The sequence below is a fragment of the Petaurus breviceps genome, unplaced genomic scaffold (genome assembly GCF_028583685.1).
Source record: "Petaurus breviceps papuanus isolate PSGF00001 unplaced genomic scaffold, PetGlider_PUasm1.0 90731, whole genome shotgun sequence".
NCBI classification, from domain to species: domain Eukaryota; kingdom Metazoa; phylum Chordata; class Mammalia; order Diprotodontia; family Petauridae; genus Petaurus; species Petaurus breviceps.
In genome coordinates, this window is record NW_027187325.1 from 138,323 (window position 1) to 158,331 (window position 20,009).

General features: G+C 40.7%; 1 protein-coding gene across 1 annotated transcript in view; it reads right to left on the reverse strand.

Annotated features, from left to right (window-relative positions):
• Positions 1–20,009, reverse strand: part of LOC138145272 (coagulation factor X-like) — a 31,644-nt gene that overhangs the window by 11,394 nt on the left and 241 nt on the right. Inside the window, exons 2-8 of the mRNA XM_069066937.1 lie at positions 19,107–19,161; positions 17,988–18,038; positions 15,515–15,675; positions 14,537–14,561; positions 7,174–7,287; positions 3,132–3,263; positions 917–1,051 (exon numbers count right to left, since the gene is read on the reverse strand). Coding sequence (XP_068923038.1) covers positions 917–1,051; positions 3,132–3,263; positions 7,174–7,287; positions 14,537–14,561; positions 15,515–15,675; positions 17,988–18,038; positions 19,107–19,161 — 673 coding nt within the window. The remainder of the gene's footprint in view (positions 1–916; positions 1,052–3,131; positions 3,264–7,173; positions 7,288–14,536; positions 14,562–15,514; positions 15,676–17,987; positions 18,039–19,106; positions 19,162–20,009) is intronic.

Genomic DNA, 20,009 nt, shown 5'->3' on the forward strand with positions numbered 1-20,009 from the left:
CTCTCTCTCTCTCTCTCTCTCTCTCTCTCTCTCTCTCTTTCTCTCTCACTGTGCCATTCAACTTCTCCCTCCCTTTTCTGAATTCTTACATCACCTTACAGTAGGAGAAAGGATCGATCATAGATTTAGAGTTGGAAGGGCCCTTAGAAGCCATCTAATCTTAGACCTTCCATTTACAGATGAAAAAAACTGAGTCTCAGAGAGGCTAGATCACTTGCCCATGGGCATATAGCTATTAAATGTTAAAGGTGAGGATTTAACCCATGGCTTTCCAGATCCAAGTCCACCACTCCAAACACATGCCAGGCATCACTCATTCGACAATCAACAATAAATATCTGTTGGGTTTCTACTATTCATTTTACCCTTCTAGTTCTACATGTACGATCCAATGGGTATAAGACAGTATACAAATATATTTTATATATTTCCTTATAGTATGTATCTTATCATTATAGATTAATATATATACCTATAATAACACATTATGTTATTATATTTATATATATGAAGCACTAAATAAGGACTATAAATGGCATAAGGTGTTCCAAAAGCCTTAGTATAGTTTTAAGCTATTAAAAACTATTAAAGCTTACAGCTGCACTAAGACTTTTGGAGCGCCCTGTATAATTCATTGGGGGATTCAGTGTTCAGTGAAGGATTTATGAAGAGGTGAGAATCATGGTTTTCTTGTATTGCAACAATTTTCCCTGTGGTAATCATCTCCCCAGCTAGATTCTAAGTTCCATAAGATGATGTCACCTTCTCTTGCATACACAGCACTAGGCACACAGCAGGTATTGAACAAATATTCCATGAGTGGATGGGATGAATCAGATCGATTCCCTTCCATTTTGTAATTGATTACATTTCTCTAACTTTAACCTCATAGAATCCCTCTTTTCCTGGTCCTCACCTGTCTCATTGCTCCAAGAAATCCCTTCTTCAGTGGCGTTCCAGGACATGTTTCCATATGTCATGTTGTCCTGGGAGAGTCCTTCATGAAGATCCCTGGTGTTGGGCACTTTGATGAGTCCACAAGGAAACAAGGCTGAAAGAAGAGATGGTCTCTGTACTGAGGTCCAGTCTCTGGCACGAGTATCAATTAGCTCTTAAATCTACATTCCAAAGTATTGAGGAATCCACATTCCAAATTGTTGGAAAATGGCTTTTAGTGCCTATTTTGGGGTTCTTTATAACTGTTAAATAGCATGTTATCCAAAACCCACATGCACATAGTCCTGTGGTTCTCGAAATCTAGTTCTGCATTTATAGAACACAACACAATGACAAAAGGAATAATGATTTGTTTTTTTTTTCCTTTTTAGGACAACAGATTCATTTAATGAGGCAGCTAAAGGGTACAGTAAATTGAGGTTTAGACTTGAAGTCAGGAAAACCCAAGATCAAATTCTATCTCCAGACATTTACTGTGTGGCTCTGGGAAAATCACTTAAACTCAGTCTACCTCAGTTTCTTCACTATAAAATAGGAATAATATAATAGTACTACCTAAAAAGCATTGTTGTGAGGATAAAATGAGATAACATTTGCAGAGTGCTTTGTGAACCTTAAAACTATAAACACTAGCTGCCATTATTATCATCCTTGACCTCAACCTCATCATCATCATCAGAAATCCTAGGGGCAAAGCACATGAGGCCAAATGTTGGGAGACCTGGAGCCTAATCCAGATTGTCACTAGCTAGCTGACTGATCTCAGAATTATAAAATTTTAAGCTAGAAGATACATTAAAGAATATCTAGTCTAAACTTTTCATTAAAAAGAAGAAAACTAAGGTCTAGAGACATTAAATGACTCGCCCAGGGCCATGCAAACAGTAAAAATCAGAGTAGAGATTTGAACAAAGATTTTCTGACATCCTAATCTCATGCTTTCCTCATGTGTGTCTCCTCTAACACAAGCCTCATTCTCAATTTCCCCTTCTATTTTATATAACTTCATGGATAATACATCTTCTAATTATTACTCATGCTTTAAGGTTTACAAATGCACTTTTCTTGCAAGAACCCTGTGACACAGAGTATTGTTTTCCCCATTTTATGGAACCTCAGGGAGGTTGTAACTTGCCCCGCGTAACAGGGTTGGAATTTGAACCCAGGTCTGATTCCAGGTTTTCTTTCCAATACACCACACTGCCTCGAATATTTATCGAGTGCCCACGGGTTTTTTGGCATTGTGCTAGGACAGAATGGGGGTGGGGGGACAGAGGAAGTGTTTGAAGTTTCATACACATAAAGAGGGTGATTATTACCGTTTTTCTAGGTAACTTCATGACATCACTGCCAGGAAACAAGTATCTCCGTGTAAGAGCATCATGAAGAGAGACTATAGGACTTTATAAAATGTACGTGGGTTTTTTTGGTTGGTTTTGGAGTTTTGTTGCTGTTGGTCTTTCATCCAGTGACGTCCTGGGGCGATGTTTTGTCTCATGCATGAATTGGATTTAAGGGAGGCAGAGCTGCACAAAATAATCAGCCTCACTCTCTCTTCCAAAGTTATTGAAATCCAGAGGCAGGACAGAAGTCAGGACAACTGGCAATGGCTCAGGATACAGTGGATGACCTTGGTGTCTTTGTCCTCTGACCAAGCTCTAAGCTCTCCACAGCGCCTGCTTCAGCCGCCGTCATGGCCATTGGAACATATTGTTCTCATCTGCCCCTTCCACCAGGGGAAGGCTTCACATGCTTGGGGTAGACACCCCTCTAACTCACTGATGGGTTTGAAGCTCCTTGGTTGCCCTCAACCTGGTTTAGCCCATCTGCGGACTCAGTTTTACTGGGGCGTAGCTCATGCTACAGCTTCTGGGAGTCACCAGTGGGAGTTGGGTGAATGAGGCAGACACCAAAGGAGGATGAGCAGCCCTCACAACAGTGCTAATGCCCTTCTTACCTGGCCAGTTGTTTCCTTAGATCCACTTGCATTGCTTTCTCGATGACCAGGGTTTCTCCCACCCCATTTCCCAACATCTCAGTTTTCTCAAAACACAAATAGAATGTATATATCCCAATAACTGAGCTGGTGAGGAAATGCCTAGGTAAGTGTTCTGGGCAGGTCTCCTCTGCTATCAGACTGCACCTCCCAGCCCTCCATAGGACATCTTATTCACCTTCCTCCTCACACTTCATCCCGTCCTCTGCTATGGTGTAGCCTTCAGCACAGGAGCATCTTGCATGGCTGGATTCTTGGTCCTGGCAGTACTGCCAACAGCCGCCATTTTGGTACCAGCATTGGCGTTGCTCTGTAAGGAAAAAAACATGTTGCCTCTGTGAGTGCCTCTGTTCTGAGCATGTTCTGTGGTGGGGTAGCCTTTGGCATGGTCAAGGACACTGACCCAAGTTCATAACCTTCCCCACCTGAAATTGATTATTTGATTTGAAACCTCATCCTCTGGGTGTCAACAACTTGGAGTGGTGTAGGGGGAAGAACTTGGAAAGGTTTGTCATTTGAAGACCCCAGTTCATTCCTGGATGTGCTGCTTACTACTCAGGTGAACTTAGATACATTATTTAAGCTTTCTGGGTCTCTGTTTCCTCATCTTTAACATGATGGAATTGTGCCTAGGTGACCTCTAGCATGCCTTCCAACTCAACATCTATAATTCCTAGTTCCTGATTTTCTTTTTTTTCTTTTTTTGGAGGGGAGGGGGAAGGCAAGGCAATTGGGGTTAAGTGACTTGCCCAAGGTCACACAGCTAAGTAAGTGTGTCAAGCGTCTGAGGTCAAATTTGAACTCAGGTCCTCCTGACTCCAGGGTCAGTGCTCTATTCACTGTGCCACCTAGCTGCCCCTAGTTCCTGATTTTCTAAAGAGGGTACAAAATCATCCTACTTGGAGTGGAGGAAGAGAAAGCTTGGTAGAAAGAAAATTTCATTAATAGTTAAAATACTTGAGTTCTAGTCCTCATTTTGCTACTAGCTCACTGTGTGACTTTCGGGTAAATCATTTACCCTCTCTAGGCATCCCTCTCAATATATGTAAAATGAATATAATAACATCAGTCCTAATCACAGCAGAACAAAGACTGGTTACAGGCAAGGTAGGCAGCTACCTAGGGCAAAAATAAGGAACACAAATTTTTTTTATGATGGTACAGATCTTCCTTGCCCCCAAAGTCTGCTTTCCATTGTATATAGCTACTTTGTGGGAGCCAATTTGGTATATAACAGTGAAGTCAGTTTGTCAGTTTGGATACATAATGCCCTCAGCTGAACATAAACACTCACAGAGTGCAATATTTTTAAAACCTTGACCAGGTCACACAAATAAATACCTTGTCCTCCTGCTTCACAGAGGTGTTGTGAGAATAAATTAAATAAAAAAATTTATGATTCAAAAACATTTTTTAAAAAGGTGAGATTTGAACCCAGGCCTTCCTGGCTCCAAGTCCAACAGTTTGAAGGTGGTAAATATTTTTAAAACTTACAGGTATTTAGGTAGCACGATAGAACACCAAACCTAGAGTCAGAAAGACCTGAGTTCATATCCAGCCTCAGATACTTACTAGCTGTGATCCTAGGCAAATCACTTAATCTCTGTCTACCTCAGTACTCTCATCTGTACAATGGAGATAATAGCACTTACCTCCCAGGGTTATTGTGAGAATTAAATGGGATAATATTTGTAATGCATTTTGCAAACATAAAGCATTCTATAAATGCTAGCTATTGTTAAAAAGTGCTATAGAAGTTCAAGAGATCGGTATTCTGAAGAATAAGGATAATTCTAACATGAGAGGATCTTGCCACTTGGAAATGCTAGATCATACAGCTTTGACTTCCTGTGGAAGCTTCCTTCAAGGTTCAGCTCATGGACTACCCCTTACAACAAACCTTCCAGATTGCCTTAGTTATTTATGCTTTCTCCTCCACAAGTGTCCACATATTAAGGCTTCACCTTATACCCATCAGATTGTCAAATACAAGAAAATCTAACTGGTCAATGATGGAGGGGTTCTGAGAAGACAGGAACACTAAAGTGCTGCTGGTAAAGCTGTGAATTGGACACATTTTTGGAAGACAATTTGGAATTATAGTAAGAAAGTCACTAAACTATTTCCCAGGGATACCACAACTTGACACATAGCCCAAGTAGACCAAAGACAGAGGGAAAGTCCTCCATATACAAAAATATTGATTGCCACACTGTTCATAATAGCAAAGAACTGGAAGGAAATGAATGCAGGTCATTGGGAGAGTGGCTACATAAATCATGATATGTGAAGATAATTAATATTATTACTCTGTAAATAAATGGCAAATATAAAGGACTCAGGGGAATATCTATGAAATTATACAGAACAAATTACCCAAAGCCAAGAGAACAATTTGTTTGAAGACCACAATATCAAGGCAAACACCACTAAAAAAACTGAGACAATTGATCAGTGTAGCAACCAATCATGTCTTGAGGGAACTCACAGTGAAGGAAGCCCATGACTCACAACAGACATGGTAGACTATGGGTGCAGAACAAGGCACACGTTTTAGATGTGGCCAATGTGTTGGTTTATTTTCCTTGACTATTCTTATTTGTTCAAAGACAGTTCTGTTGGAAGGGGAGAGGTGAGAGGGAATCATTGGGAGGTGACAGGTTTTTTAAAGATCATTAATAAAACATTTTTTAAAATTAGTGCATATATGCTTATCCCTCCCCTCCTCCAGAAAATAAGCTCCCTGAGGGCAGGGACTTTTCTTTTGTCTTTATATTCCATCACAGTTCCTTGCACAGAGTAGGCATTTTATCTGGATTAGACTGAATTGACCACAACATGTGCTTGCTAACTCCTCTCCCACCACACACTCCAGTTCTCACTCCCTTAATCTTTCTGTCTCAGAACAGCAAGACTCAGAGGATGGGCAATGATGTCAATCCATCAACAGACATGATTAAATGCTTACCATGTGCCAGACTTGTACTAAACCCTGGGGCTACATGGAAAGGCAGTCTCTGCCCTCAAAAAATTCACATTTTAATGGGGAATGAGATCTTTGCACAAAGAAGAAATTCAGCCTCATCTTCTGTGTCCAGGACAAATCCTGTTTTGACTTCAAAGTCTCCTTCACCCTTCATCACCAGCAGCAACAATATAGATATTACCTTGAGCCTCCGGGGAGGAGGGCACCATCCTAGGAACTGTATAGAGTCCACAAGATATGACCACTGGTCCCAAGAAACTCGGCCTAACGAGGGGACAAGGCACTCTGATGGGGATACCTGATGTACCTTTTTACTAGATAGATATATAGATACAGATATAGAGACACATTCTGTGTCCGCCATTCAGTAGATATATGTTGATGTGCACATTAGCAATGCCACATAAATAAAATGAAATCATAAAATTAATGTATATATATATATATATAATTAAAATTAGATACAATTTGTAAAGTCATTAGCACATTACCTGGCACATAGCTGGTGCTTAATAAATGCTCATTCCCTCCCACTTGGAGCCAAACCATTAGTACCTCCAGCGCGGGAGTCAATCTATCTTCTTTACCACAGTCAATCGGTAAGCATTTATTTATTTGGCTTTTTGGAGGGCAATTGGGGTTAAGTGACTTGCCCAAGGTCACATGGCTAATTTTTGTGTTAAGTGTCTGAGGTCGGATTTGAACTCAGGTCCTCCTGACTCCAGGGCTGGTGCTCTACCCACTGCACCACTTAGCCGCCCCACAGTAAGCATTTATTAAGCTCCTACTATATGCCAGGCACCCACTAAGCACTGGGAAAACATAGGCAAAAGATAGTCCCTGCTCTCAAGGAGTTCACAGTCTAATGGGGGAAACAACATCCAAATAACTATGTACAAAAGAGTTTTATACAGATTATATAATCAGCAGAGGGAAGGCACTCGAATTAAGAGGTATTAAGAAAGGCTTCCTGTAGAAGGCAGGATTTTAGCAGGAACTTTAAAGACTCAAGGAAGCTGGGAGGCAGAGATGATGAGGGAGAACTTTCTAGGTTAAGGACACACACAGTTCTACCTCCCTTTCTTGATTATTTTTGGATCTGTTATCTGGGAATTTGAAGGGTAGAAGGAATAAACCTTTAAGTGGTCATAAGCTAATTGAGAAAAGCCTTCCCTGAAGAAAGTGAGGCTTTGATTTAGGGCCCAAGGGTGAGGAACTGAGCTCCCATACTCACCAATTTCACAATGTTTCCCCACAAAACGGGGTGGGCAAATGCAAACCATCTGATAATGCTTCACTTGACACACACCCCCATTTTTACAAGGGTTTGATTTGCAGGGATTTTTATCTGAGGGAGAAAGAAAGAAAATTGATGAGGTGCAGATTCCCTGGAGGCAGAGATCATAGCTAGAGACTGTCCCTTAAACCCAGTCAAGCCTCAAGTAACTATAAGGCTCAGTAAAGAGGATTCTCCATGTTCTGTTTGTTTCATCTTCATTGAAACACTTCTGAAATAGTGCCTTGATGCAGGAGCTCAAGTCGTCATTCTGGATGCTTGTGGCCCAGGACAATTGATGCGGTGGGTAAACTTGGCCCAATTGTAGCTCCCTTCAAAGCTCAATACAAGTGCTTTCTACTACCATAAGACTGTTCTGACTACACTCCCTGTCCTTATTAGTTGCTCATATTCTCCCCTGAGAAAGTAGTTGTATATATTTTGTATTTAATTTTCTATACATGCGTGGTTTTCCTGTTCCACCCCTTCAAAGGAATATAAGCTCCCTGAGAGCAGGAACCATTTCATTTTTGTATCTCCAAGGTCCAGCACAGTGCCTGGAAATCAATTAATAAGTATTTGTTAAGCATCTGCTACATAGCAAACATCAAGCTGAGCACTGCAGATACAAAAACAAAATGGTCCTTGCCCTCAAGGAGCTTTTAGACTTATACAGAGACATCCTATAAAGGTCTCAACATGGAGTATATACAGAATCAATATAACATAAATACAAACTAGTTTAGGTGCTAGCAGCTTGGGGAATTAGGAAAGTCTTCGTGTAGAAAGTATGTTTGGGTTCTCCAAAGCAGAGATGAAAAGGGAATGCCTTCTAGGAATGGGGGACAAAGGCAGAGAGGCAGCAGGTGCAGTGCTGTATGTGAGGAACAGGAGCAAGTCCAGTTTGGCTGGATCTCAGCATGAATAAAGAGGAGTGGTATATAATGAAGCTGGGAGGGCAGCTGAAGCTAAATTTTGACAGACTTTTAAAAACCAAGAAAGGAGTTTCTTTTTATCCTAGAGGTAATAGGTAGCTACTAGAATTTCTTGAATAGGGCAATGACAGAGTCAGACCGGTACTTAAAGCTTTCTTTGGCAGCTTGGTGGAAGAAGGATAGAAATGTGGAGAAACTCAAGGCAGAGACTAATTAGTGGAGACTGTCATGTCACATGCAATATGGTGGACTAGAATCCAAATAAAGTAACAAATCAATAAACTAACAGGAGATAAAGCTAAATGCTAGCCCTAATGTGCTCACTTGGTACTTTTTTGCCTTGTTGCCCACTACTTCTGGCAGGAGGACTGCACAAGCTGACCCATGGACATGCAACAGAACTCAACTCTACATCCCCTCTTTTTCCTCCCAATCATAGGGAAAACCCAAAGGTAGAAGCTTGCTTAGGTCAAAACATCAGTGTAGTAAACTTCTGTAGCTTGTCCAGAAAACTAAGAGACAGAGAACTGGGGTGGGGGTGGGGGGGACACGTGTGGTTGTGTGGCACCACACCAAGCTTGCTATAAAGAGCTACACTTTCATTTGGAGCCAGTTCAGCATCCCCTTCCATCCTCTGAAGTTACTTGGGACAGAGATTAAGGTTGGTGAACTCAATTATCCATCACAGGAAGGAGATAAAGTTTCAGCTTTAAAATTCAGCTCACAAGGAAATCACACTCAAAGAGGAAGGAGTCAAGAAATGAGTGATAGGGGACTATAAAAAAGACTGAAAATGCCAAAGATCTCAGGAGATTCAAAACTAAATTAAAGGCCTACAGTATAAGCAAAAAAAAAATACAGAGAAGACATTAATAACAGAACAGAATATGGCCTCCTGATCAGGTAAAAGACTTCAGACATCTATAAATAAATATTGCAAGACAAAGGAAAATGAATCAGCACCATAAGGCAAAATATCCTATAAATTCCAAAGAGTATGGAAACATAGAAGGATGTTCCTGAATGGTTTAAAAGAGAAATACTAATGTGAAGGCAGAATTTGTATCCTGCACAGCAGAAATAATTGTCAGAATAGAAAAACTTGAACCCATAGTGGCAAGTCTCACTAAAGAAACAAAAGAGAAAATAACTTAAGTGGAAATTCAAATACATAGAAGTGAAGGATAATTTGGAAGAAGAATAGCAAAAAGTAACAGCATTAAAAGAAAATATTTCTACATAAGCAAAATATATTGATCTCAAAGACAAAATGCATAGAGAAAACTCAATGATTATAGGTCTTCTAGAAAAATACAAGTCAAAAAACCTAAATACCATAACACAAGAAATAATACAAGAAAACCATTCAGAACTTTTGAACACTGAAAACAAAATGTCAAACAAAATTATCTATATAGGTTTTTTTCCCTCCAGAAAAAGTCCTATGCTGAAATCTCCAATACATATGTTAAATTTAACAGTTTCTCTGACAAACAATAAATCCTTGAAGTGACTGCAAGAAAAACCTTTAAAATATAAATTAAAGGAAATTTGAATAACACAAGACAACTGTATTCTACATCTACCAGAAAATGCAGGAAGAAACGTAAAAAATGTGTTGCAAAGATCAAAGAAGCTCAAGATGCAACTTTGGGTGCAACTCAACCTACTCTGCAAACCTGAGCCTAGCCATTAATGAAAGAACATAGGTGTGAATTTAAAAAGAGGTGTTCAAAATGTTTCTGGAATGAAAAACAGACCTGAAGAAATTTGCTTTTCATACGCCTCAGACAATAACAGATATGCAAGAAATTTAAACAAATGCAGCAACCAAGTACAACAAAATAAGAACAGAGAGACCATTAAGAGTTTTTTTTCTAAATATTCACAAGGAGGCAAGGAAGAAAACAGACATCAAATAGAAGTGATAGAGAAACAGACCTGAAGCATCATAGACTAAATGTCACAACATTCCACCTACCAATGAATCAGTGTCTTTTGAAGAACTAACTTACAAAAGAAGAGAGTGCATAAAAGGGAGAAGATAGAAGGAACTATGAGATATATTAAGTCAAAAAGCTTACAACGAAGGGGAAATAATCCCTGTAGTCTCTCAGGAAGAAGAAAACCTATAGGAGAATTTGTAAGGAGGCAAAGGGAGTTGTTAAAAAAGAGAGAAATCTTTCAACAGCTGGAGGGTGATGCATACTCCTTTGGGAGATGAGAACTCTCTCTCTCTCTCTCTCTCTCTCTCTCCCTGCTCCCCCCAAATGGGGTTAAGTGACTTGCCCAGGGTCACACGGCTAGTAAGTGTCTGAGGCCAATTTCAAACTCAGATCCTCCTGACTCCAGGGCTCATGCTCTATCCTCTCTGCCCCCTAGCTGGCCCAAAGACAAGTCTTCTCTGACAAGAAGTATAGAATTTAGAATGGGTGTAATCTGCAGGCACTCATCCTGCTTAAGGAACCAGAGCTCCTGTGGGGAAAGGCCACTCGGAAGAGTAAGAGGACATGAACCCAGGAAAGAGATTTCAAAGAAAATGGGGGATAAATAACTGCGGGGAGGACAAAGGTTAGCAATGAATTGCACAATGAGGAACACAGGAAAATTCCTCCCATGGGGCAACGTTCTCTCTATCACCTGCAGGACTGTATATCTCTAAGAGTAAGGCACAACAGAAAGAGGAGGCCAAGGGGCAAGACCTACAAGACAGTAAGATGGAAACTGTGTAGAAGAAGGTACTTTGGAAGCTTTGATTCCATGGAGGATAGAGAGACTAAAGAGAACTAAATAATATAAGGGCCATGAACTAAAGAGTAGAAATTTAGAATAGACAGAAAGGGAAGACAAATAATGAAGAGGATGGAAGAAATAAATTTTAGAAAAAGGCACAGAAAATGAAACTTTAGAACTAGCAAACAAAACAAGATGGAAGGAGAGGAAGAAGGGGAATTGTATTTGACTGCTAAACTGAAAGGGAAAAAAGAGAAGAATTAAATAACTTGATAGAGCAAGCAAGAAAAAAGAACTAATAAGCAAAATTCCCAAACTAGGGAAAGGTATAAGGTGAAGTTGGGTTGAGAGTAAGGATAAGAGGGGCAGCTAGGTGGCTCAGTGAATAGAGCACCGGCCCTGTAGTCAGGAGGACCTGAGTTCAGGTCCGGCCTTTCGGACACTTAACACAAAAGCTAGCCATGTGACCTCGGGCAAGTCACTTAACTCTAATCGCCCTCCAAAAAAAATTTTTAAAGAAGGATAGTAAGGATAAGAGAGCTAGTAAGAATAGAATCGCCTTAAAATAGGTGAATATCAAATATCCAAAATGACTGAAGTGTTGTGTTTATGGAGGAGGAGGGGGAAATAATCCTAATTTGGAGACTAAAAAAGGAAGGTATCATCTAGGCAAGATTGACACAGTCCTGAACCAAGATGATGACCATGTACATAATGAGAAGAGGACATCAGAGAGATAATGCAAACGTAGAAACAACAAGATTTGATAACTGATTGGATTGGATATGTGGGGTAATGGAGTATGAGCATAAAGCCAAAGGAATATGAGGATAATGCCAAAGTTTTGAACCTAGGAGACTGGAATGATGGCAGGACCGAAATAGAGAACTGGGTGGAATTGGGGAGGAAGATAATGAACAATGTTTTGTATACTTTTAATTCAAGATCTTTATGGGTCATCCAGTTTGAAACGTCTACTAGGAAGTTCGTGGTTCAGGACCAGAGCCAGGAAGGAGACTGGAACTAGACATACAGACCTGAGGGTCATCTGTATAAAAATAATTAAAGCCATAGAAACTAAAGAAGCCACCAACAGAAAGTGGAGAGAAAAGGAGGAGACTCAGGGCAGAGTCTTGGGGTGTATTCACAATTAGGGAACATGACCCAGCGAAGGAGAAGGGGAAAGAATGGTCAGACAGATGGGAGGAGAACCAGGAAAGAGTATTGTTATAAAAACCCAGAGAAAAGAGGGTAAACCAAAGAGCGGAATCAACAGTGTCAGAGACTGACAGAGAAGTTAAGGATGAAGATTATGAAAAGATGGGGAGATCTGGCAATGAAGAGATCATTGGTAATTTGGAGAGAGCTTAATAAAAGCTGAATGAATTAATGTAAGAAAATGAATGAATGAATGAAAGAAAACTGGACTTGAATTTAGAAATTCAAACCTCAGTTGTGATAGTTATTAGCTGTATATCTTGGATGGAGACATTAAGCTCCATTTCTTGATCTACAAAAGATGATCATTTCTACCTTATATCTCCCCACAGATTTGTGATGGGAAGCATATGAAGACATGAATAAAAAAGTATTTATTGAAAACAATAGCATCTTATGTATTTTTCAGAGAGTACAAAGTTGGACGGATGTGATTATGACCTAAGACAACCCTGAAATTTCAAATTAAAAAAAAAAAGATTCAATTCTTGCTGCTGGTTTGTTGTACTTCCATATACTTTTTTTCCTTAATCACTAATGCCCTGGCTACTTAAAGGTCTGATTAATGGAGGTCTCTTTCTTTAAACACAATCTACCTGTCATAGGCTATTTCTAATAATCATGAGATTTCCCTGAGTCATAGGAGCACAGAGTGAATTAAAGCTGGAAAGGACCTCAGTGGTCAATTAGTCTAAATCCCTCATTATACAGATGGGGAAACTGAGGTCCAGAAAGGTAATGACTTTCTGAGAATGGCAGAAATAGAAAGTAATAGAGGAAGGATTTGAATCCAAGTCTTCTGACTCCCAATCTGGAGCTGTTTTACAATCTTCCTGCTAAGCCTTTCATCCCCTCCCTGGCTGGGCTCCAGGGTCCCACTGGCACCTTGTGTTTATATACTTTCATATGTTTACATACTTCCAATGTTCAATCTGCATGACTCCTTTTTAATTTTAATTTTAGCAAAAGTGGACACTAAAACAAAGCTCTGTTTTATTAGGATTGTAAGTCAGAGACCAAACTACTTACTTACAGGTGCCTTGAATTTTCCTGGTAGAGCCTGTATTGAATCCATTGCTTTGCCTGGCAATGTACTGAGTTCCCATGTAACTGTTGGATCCCCACCAGCATGAGTAAATTTGTTTAAAGTGTTACTGATACCCTTGTTTTTGACATCAAAGTCATCTAAGAGATACATAACCCCTCCTCCTGCCCCTAGAATCAAATCTTTCCTTTAACGGAGAAGAGCAGTTTTGCAAAAACAACCAATGCAGTCAACACAACTCATAATATCTGCAACATCCCGCATATATTACAGCTTGTGACCCCCTGCCTCTCTGCCAAAAGGAAAGGAATATGTTTCATTGAGTCTTCTCTGGGGCCACTATTGGTTTTTAAAGTTACTCAAGAGTTTGGCTTCCTCTTAATGTTCTTTTCATTTACATCATAGTCATTGTGTAAACTGTTCTTCTAATTCTGCTTATTTCTGCTCAGCATCTATTCATACGTAATTTCCCACAAGTCTCTGAGTTCTTCATACTCCCACAACTCCCTTTCTCTTGCGCTGTCTTGATGGGAACGCCTGCTGGAGGAGGAACGTTCTGGAAGCTAGGCTCCATGAGACTAGCGTGGCCTCAGACATCACAGCTATCAGCCTGACATTTTAGAATCAGAAAGGACCTTAGAGGCTGTCTAGTCTGACCCCTACTCCTAGAGGCTTCCCAGCAACAGCTTTGAAAAAAGAAGATAGTAATTTTTAAAATTATATTAATAACCCTACTTCTGTCTTCACTGAGTAGATGAAGTAATTGAACAAGCAGATGGACATTTTTAACTTTTCAAAAAAGTTCTTTCCTGTTTGCTATCTTATTTGATCCTTGCATCCCTATGAGGTAAGTCAGGCAGGTATCATTTTTTTCTTTTAGTTTTTTGTTTTGTTTTTTCTTTTTTTGGAGGGGGGAAGGTAGGGCACTTGGGGTTAAGTGACTTTCCCAAGTTCACACAGTTAGTAAGTGTTAAGTGTCTGAGGCCAGATTTGAACTCAGGTCCTCCTGACTCCAGGGCTGGTGCTCCATTCATTGCACCACCTAGCTGCCCCAGGTATTATTTTTCTCATTGAGGCAACATGACACTGGAAAGCACACTGAACTAGGCTGACCATGAGTAAGTCCTCTGAAACCTCAGTTTCCTCCTTTAGGAAATAAAGAAAACAGTCTGCAATTCTGTGATTAGAAGATCTCCAATATCCCTTCCCTCTTGAACATCCTCGTTCACTTTACATAAGAAGAAAGTGGGGACTAGATCACTGAAGTGATGAGCCTGAAATCACAATAAGGCTAGCTGAGCCAAAATGAGAATTTGGGTCCCCTGACCCAGTCTCTGTCCTCTGTGCCACCAGGATGAAAGCTAACGTTGCTTCCTCCCCTTCTTCTTACCTTTGTAGTAGAACCAGAACTCCATCTGCAGAAACAAACACAAGCAAAAAGCTATCAGAGACTTTTACTCTATCTGCCCTTTCAGGGAGAGTCCATCTCTCCTGTTATCTTTGCCTCAAACTCACTAGAACAAGCCAGAGGGAGACACACACTTTAAACACAAGGACCTGTCTCCAGAGAGGGATGGAATTGGTCCACTTCACCTCATCTTTTAACTCCTCAGATCCACGGCCCCTCTCATGACTGGTGGGGGAGAGGACAGAGCATGTGGAAGAGGAAGTGGCTATTCTTGAGCAATTCAGTGTGCATGTATTATTACACTCAATTTTTAAGTATTTGTGCCACTGGAGCAGGGTTAGAGTGCAGTTAACACAATACAGCAGAGGATCACAGATGCTTAAAAAATAGAACCTATTTTAAAGATTATCTACTAGTCCAACCCCATTATTTCGGAGATGAATAAACTGAGGCCCCTAAAGGAAAGATTTGCCCCAGTCATATAGTTAATGGACGAGCTAGAACTAGACTCTACAAAAGGAATGTATACATGGCTTTGGAATGCTCATATAAGAATGAGTTTTGCTTCAGTCTTATAGTTACTTCAGCTACTGCTAAAATAAATTTCTACTCCTTGAACACATAGCTATTGATGATGAAAATGCTTGTTTCAGGTGTAACAGGAGATGGGTAAAGAGAAGGAGGAAAGGGGAACAGAACAACCTAGTGATTACATAGAAGCCATAGATCATCTTCAAAATAAATAAAGAAATGAAAAATAAATGAATAAATGAGAGAGAGAGTGAGAGAGAGAGAGAGAGAGAGAGAGAGAGAGAGAGAGAGAGAGAGAGAGAGAGAGAGAGAGAGAGAGAGAGAGAACTGGGTATTGACTTGGGCTCTGAGGACCAGAGCATACCAATAGGGTGAGTCATAGGGGGAAGATAGGACATAGCATTCTAGAAAGAAGATCAGGGGACTCACTGTTTTTTCTTGTGACTCAAAAACCTCCCGGGCTTCTTCGAAGGAGCAGTTCTCTTCCACACACTCCCTCTCAATATTCCCTTGTTTTAGTTCCTCCAGGAACTGGTTTTCTCTCTTTCGTAGCCTCAAGATCCTGGTGGCTTCAACTTTTCTCAAAAACACTTTAAAAATACCAACATTCCTCAACTTAATAGAGAAGCTCAGTGTTCTATAAGTCACTGCCCAGCCCCTTGTGGAAGGGCATACTAGAGCTAGAATCCTTAGCTCCCAGGGAACAACTCTGGCTTTTAGAACACCACATCCCAGGTTAGCAAATAGAATAGAGAAAGACCTGTAGCTTGGATCTAGTGCTAAGAGTACTAGACTTGGAGTCAGACACTCTAGTAATTGTTGGATTATACTCTCAAATTGGTAAGATTCCACTGGACAGATAAAGAGGATCCTTTTTCTTATGTTCCTCTCCCATGAGGACCTGATAGCACCCGTTACTCAGGTCCAACATTGAGAACCACAGACCATGTCACAGACAATTCTGAACTCCCTGGCAGGGTGTCTTTATTCAAGCATCCAGCCTACTCTATTTCTCTTACTCAGTGTTTTAATGGTTCTCACATATCTTAATCTTCTCCGTCTTTTTCTGAACAACTAATATGGGTAAAGTACAGGCCACTAAATATAGTGCCACTGAATAACAACTTTTTTTCAAGTGGTTCCTTAGGTCTGCCATCTTGGAGAGAGACATTTTTTTTCTGAGACCCTTCTGGTAAGAGAGTAGGTAGTCACAGAAATGGATTATGCAGCACCCTCCCTAGACACAGCCTACACATGCATTGAAAAACACCCCAGTCCCTACCACTGGCTTTCCTCAAGTAATGCTTCCCTTCTATGGGTACCAAGGAATTTCCAAAAATCAAACTTCTGTGGCTATGGCCCTGTGGTTGAAGGTTTTTTTTGGGGGGGGAGGGGTAACCTAAGAATGTTGGTTGCCATGAACCTGTGTGTTCCTGCCAGCACTGCCCTTTGCCCTTCTATAAGTTTGGGTCAGGAAGACATAAATGGTAAGGAGTTCTAGCACTGTACCTCCACTCACTGTCTATATGTAGTACCACGTGAGTATTCTGCATGGCTAGAATTAGTCTCACTCAAAGCAGAAACTCCAGAAATACTGATGAGGGCTATGATCTCCATCTCTTCAATGGACAACTCCAGATGTTTCAATATAACTCACATCAAGGTGGTCTCTGCTAAGTTTCATAGAGACTTAATTCCTTTCAAGGCAGCAAAGGTGTTTTGGTTTTTGTCAAATGAGTTTTATGTATTTATTACTTGGGATCCACTGTCCAGGTCATCAGGATACTTTTAACTTTAATACTTTCAAGGCAATACTATATATCATATTTTTCCTTTTTCTTTCCATGAATCAAGACATGTAATAGCTACCTAGATCCCTTTCTGAAAAAATGCCTCCTTCTCTGATCTAAATTTTTCCTAAAATAAATCCTACTTCAACCAACCAATTAGTATTTATTAAATACCTACTATGTATCAGGTACTGGGGATTTAAGTACAAAGAATGAAATAATCCCTACTTGTAATGAACTATATTCTAATGGGGGAGGCCTCAAATATTTGTGGAAATATTGACCCATCCAACCTACAGAGACAGTAAAAAGAACAATTACAATGATAAACCACGCTTATATCAAGCATCCGAAAAGTCTTAGTGCATTTTAAACTTCAACATTCTCTATAGCCCTTTAAAGTCTACAAAGTATTTACTTTATATTGACTCTGTGAGATAGGTAGTATAAGTATTATTATCCCCATTGGAGCCTTTCCAGAAGTTAAAAGAGGTTAAATGACCTACTCTGCATCATACATCTGGTAAGTATCTAACGTGAGATTTGAGCCAACCTCTTACCCTGAACGCCAGCATGGTATTCTACTATGCCTCTGAATTCTTATGGCATTGATATATTCTGTTTACCATTTGAGTGCTTAATTATTTACTATTTTATGTCATCCACTACTGTTTCGTTTATATTGTTCTTCTCTTCCTAACCCCCACTCCTTAAGTAAATCATAAGTGTCCTAAGCCCAGAGATTTCTTATGCGGGATGTACCAAAAGTCTCAGAGCAGTTTTAAACTTTAGTAGCTTAAATGCATTAAGGCATTTGGTATACTCTAATGTGTGTGGGGGGGGGGGTGTGGGCGGAGGTGTTTCACAGCACCTAGTGCAGGGCTAGATGGTGCTGTTAAGACTTGACTGCAATCTGTCTCAGTGGAGGGAAAATATTCACACTGGAGAAATCACGGGATCAAAATGATCAAGAGACAAGTAGGAGAGTGACCTGCCTGAATCAGAAAAATACACACACACACACACACACACACACACACACTCCCTTCCATCCTCGATGATATCAGCATGGTGAGGTCAATTATTCTCAACAGCTCTCAGCCTCTACCTACCTGACTCTGCTTCAGCCACATGGCGAAGAACCAGTCCTAGAACCAGGAGTGCTGTAACCAATGAGAACTTCCACATCACGAAGTGAAAAGGAAACAAAGGGCTTCAGAGGGGCCCCAGGCTACCTGTCACAGGAATTCTGAAGCAGAAAGGCAAAAAGGTACCTCAAAGAAGGGAGAGTCTCACAGGTAAAATGGATGGAAAACATGTCTAAGGAGATCAAGGGTGTCAATGCACTGTAAACATCCTTACCTTTTTCACTCACTCCTCTTCAGGAGGGTGCCCCTGCTCTAACCCATGATCACTATCTTCTCTGAATTCCTTAAGTCCAGAAACTCCTACTGACATACTCAACTCCCTCAATCTAGCATTTGATAATTTAACTTTACATCATTTCTCAAACATCTACTTTGTCTCTTCCACAAAAGTGTAAATTTCTCTTGACTAGAGATCATATGTCCTCTTTCTGATTCCCTTCCTTCACTATTAGCATTGATCTGTGCCCAAAAATTAGTTGCTCGATACTTATGCGTGCATTTATAAACTTGCATGACCCTGGGCTAGTCACTTTGTGGAGAGGGAGATATAAGGTATTTAAGACATAGTTTCTGCCTTCAGGGGGTTTGAAATCTCCTACAATAGATAAAATCAGGTAGCATCAGTATAGCAAAAGGCTGAGACTTGGTCCTGCCAGCTGATCCTTTGTTGGAATGGGTTCTGAAAGAAGAAAGCAATGTCAGGCAAGATAAGATTGGGTGAGCTGGAATAGTCCCACCTCCACCCACAAGTTCACTGAACATTGCCTGCCCCCTTCTCCTCCCCAAAGGGGTGATGTTGGCTGATGTCATTTTTGCCAGTTGGAAACACTGGCCAGTCTGAAAGTCTGGGGGCCATATCTTTTACTGGGGGAGATAAGAGTCCATTCTGCCTTGTATTAGCAAGGTTTAAGAGGAAGGAGGAATGTAATTTTTTCTGTCAGGACTCCAGACAATCAGTTAATCCCTAAAGGGTTAGACCTATATTTCCTCAGTACTACCTTGCCCACACCTTTTCCCAGTCATCCCCTTATTCTCCCTGCAGGTACCTCTAAATAAATCCAAGTTGTCAGAATGAACACTCACCTTCTGGGGAGAACTGGACTGTGGTGGTTTCTGAAGCCCTAAGGACAGCTACCAGCTAATGATTGACATGTTGTCAATATTGACAGAGATATAGGGTCTGCTCTGGCCACTGCCCAACCAAACATGATTGTCCAGCTTTCCTCCTTTTCCCCTGTAGGCGTGAAGAAAACTCCCTGGTAGCCTCCTCCTAGGGAAAGATCTTCAAGGTCCACAACTTGTCTGCCCTTGAGAGGGAGTTCCCTAAATAAAAGCTTCAGCCCATCACCCTCCTCAGCCTGGCAGCAACTCCCTTCAACTTGTCTCCTACTGCTTTTCAAAACACACTTTCCACTTTAACCAGGTTGGCTGCTTCACCTTCCTCCCATTCCTTCTTATTTTTTATGTTGAGCCTTACTCTCACCCTGTTCCTCCCGTCCAAAATTGATTGACTAATTAATCTCATTCCAGGAAGGCTTTTTCTTAGGCAGTAAAATCTAAAGGAAGCTATCTTGATAGATATAAAGTAGGAGTCCTTCCCCAATGTGGTCAGCTTCATAGTATGATGATTTAAAGTTGAAAGGGGCCTTAGAGACTGACGCCTTCATTTTACAGGTAAGGAAACTGAGGCTAAAATGGATCAAGTGACTTGCCCTGGGTCACACAGCTAGGAAAAGAAAGTAAAAGGTTTTGAACTGAAGTCTTACTGATTCCTAATCAAACACTCTGCTGCTTCTGAATCTAAACCTTTCATCTCTCTCCTTTCCAATCAGCTGACTCATTATTAAATTGCCCTCCACTAAAGGGCAATCCTCACCTCAATTCCAGGGCACCTCCCTAAAGAAGGAAAAGGAAATCCTGCATCTTCTCTTGAGAGAGAGGGGGGGGGGGAGAGAGAGAGAGAGAGAGAGAGAGAGAGAGAGAGAG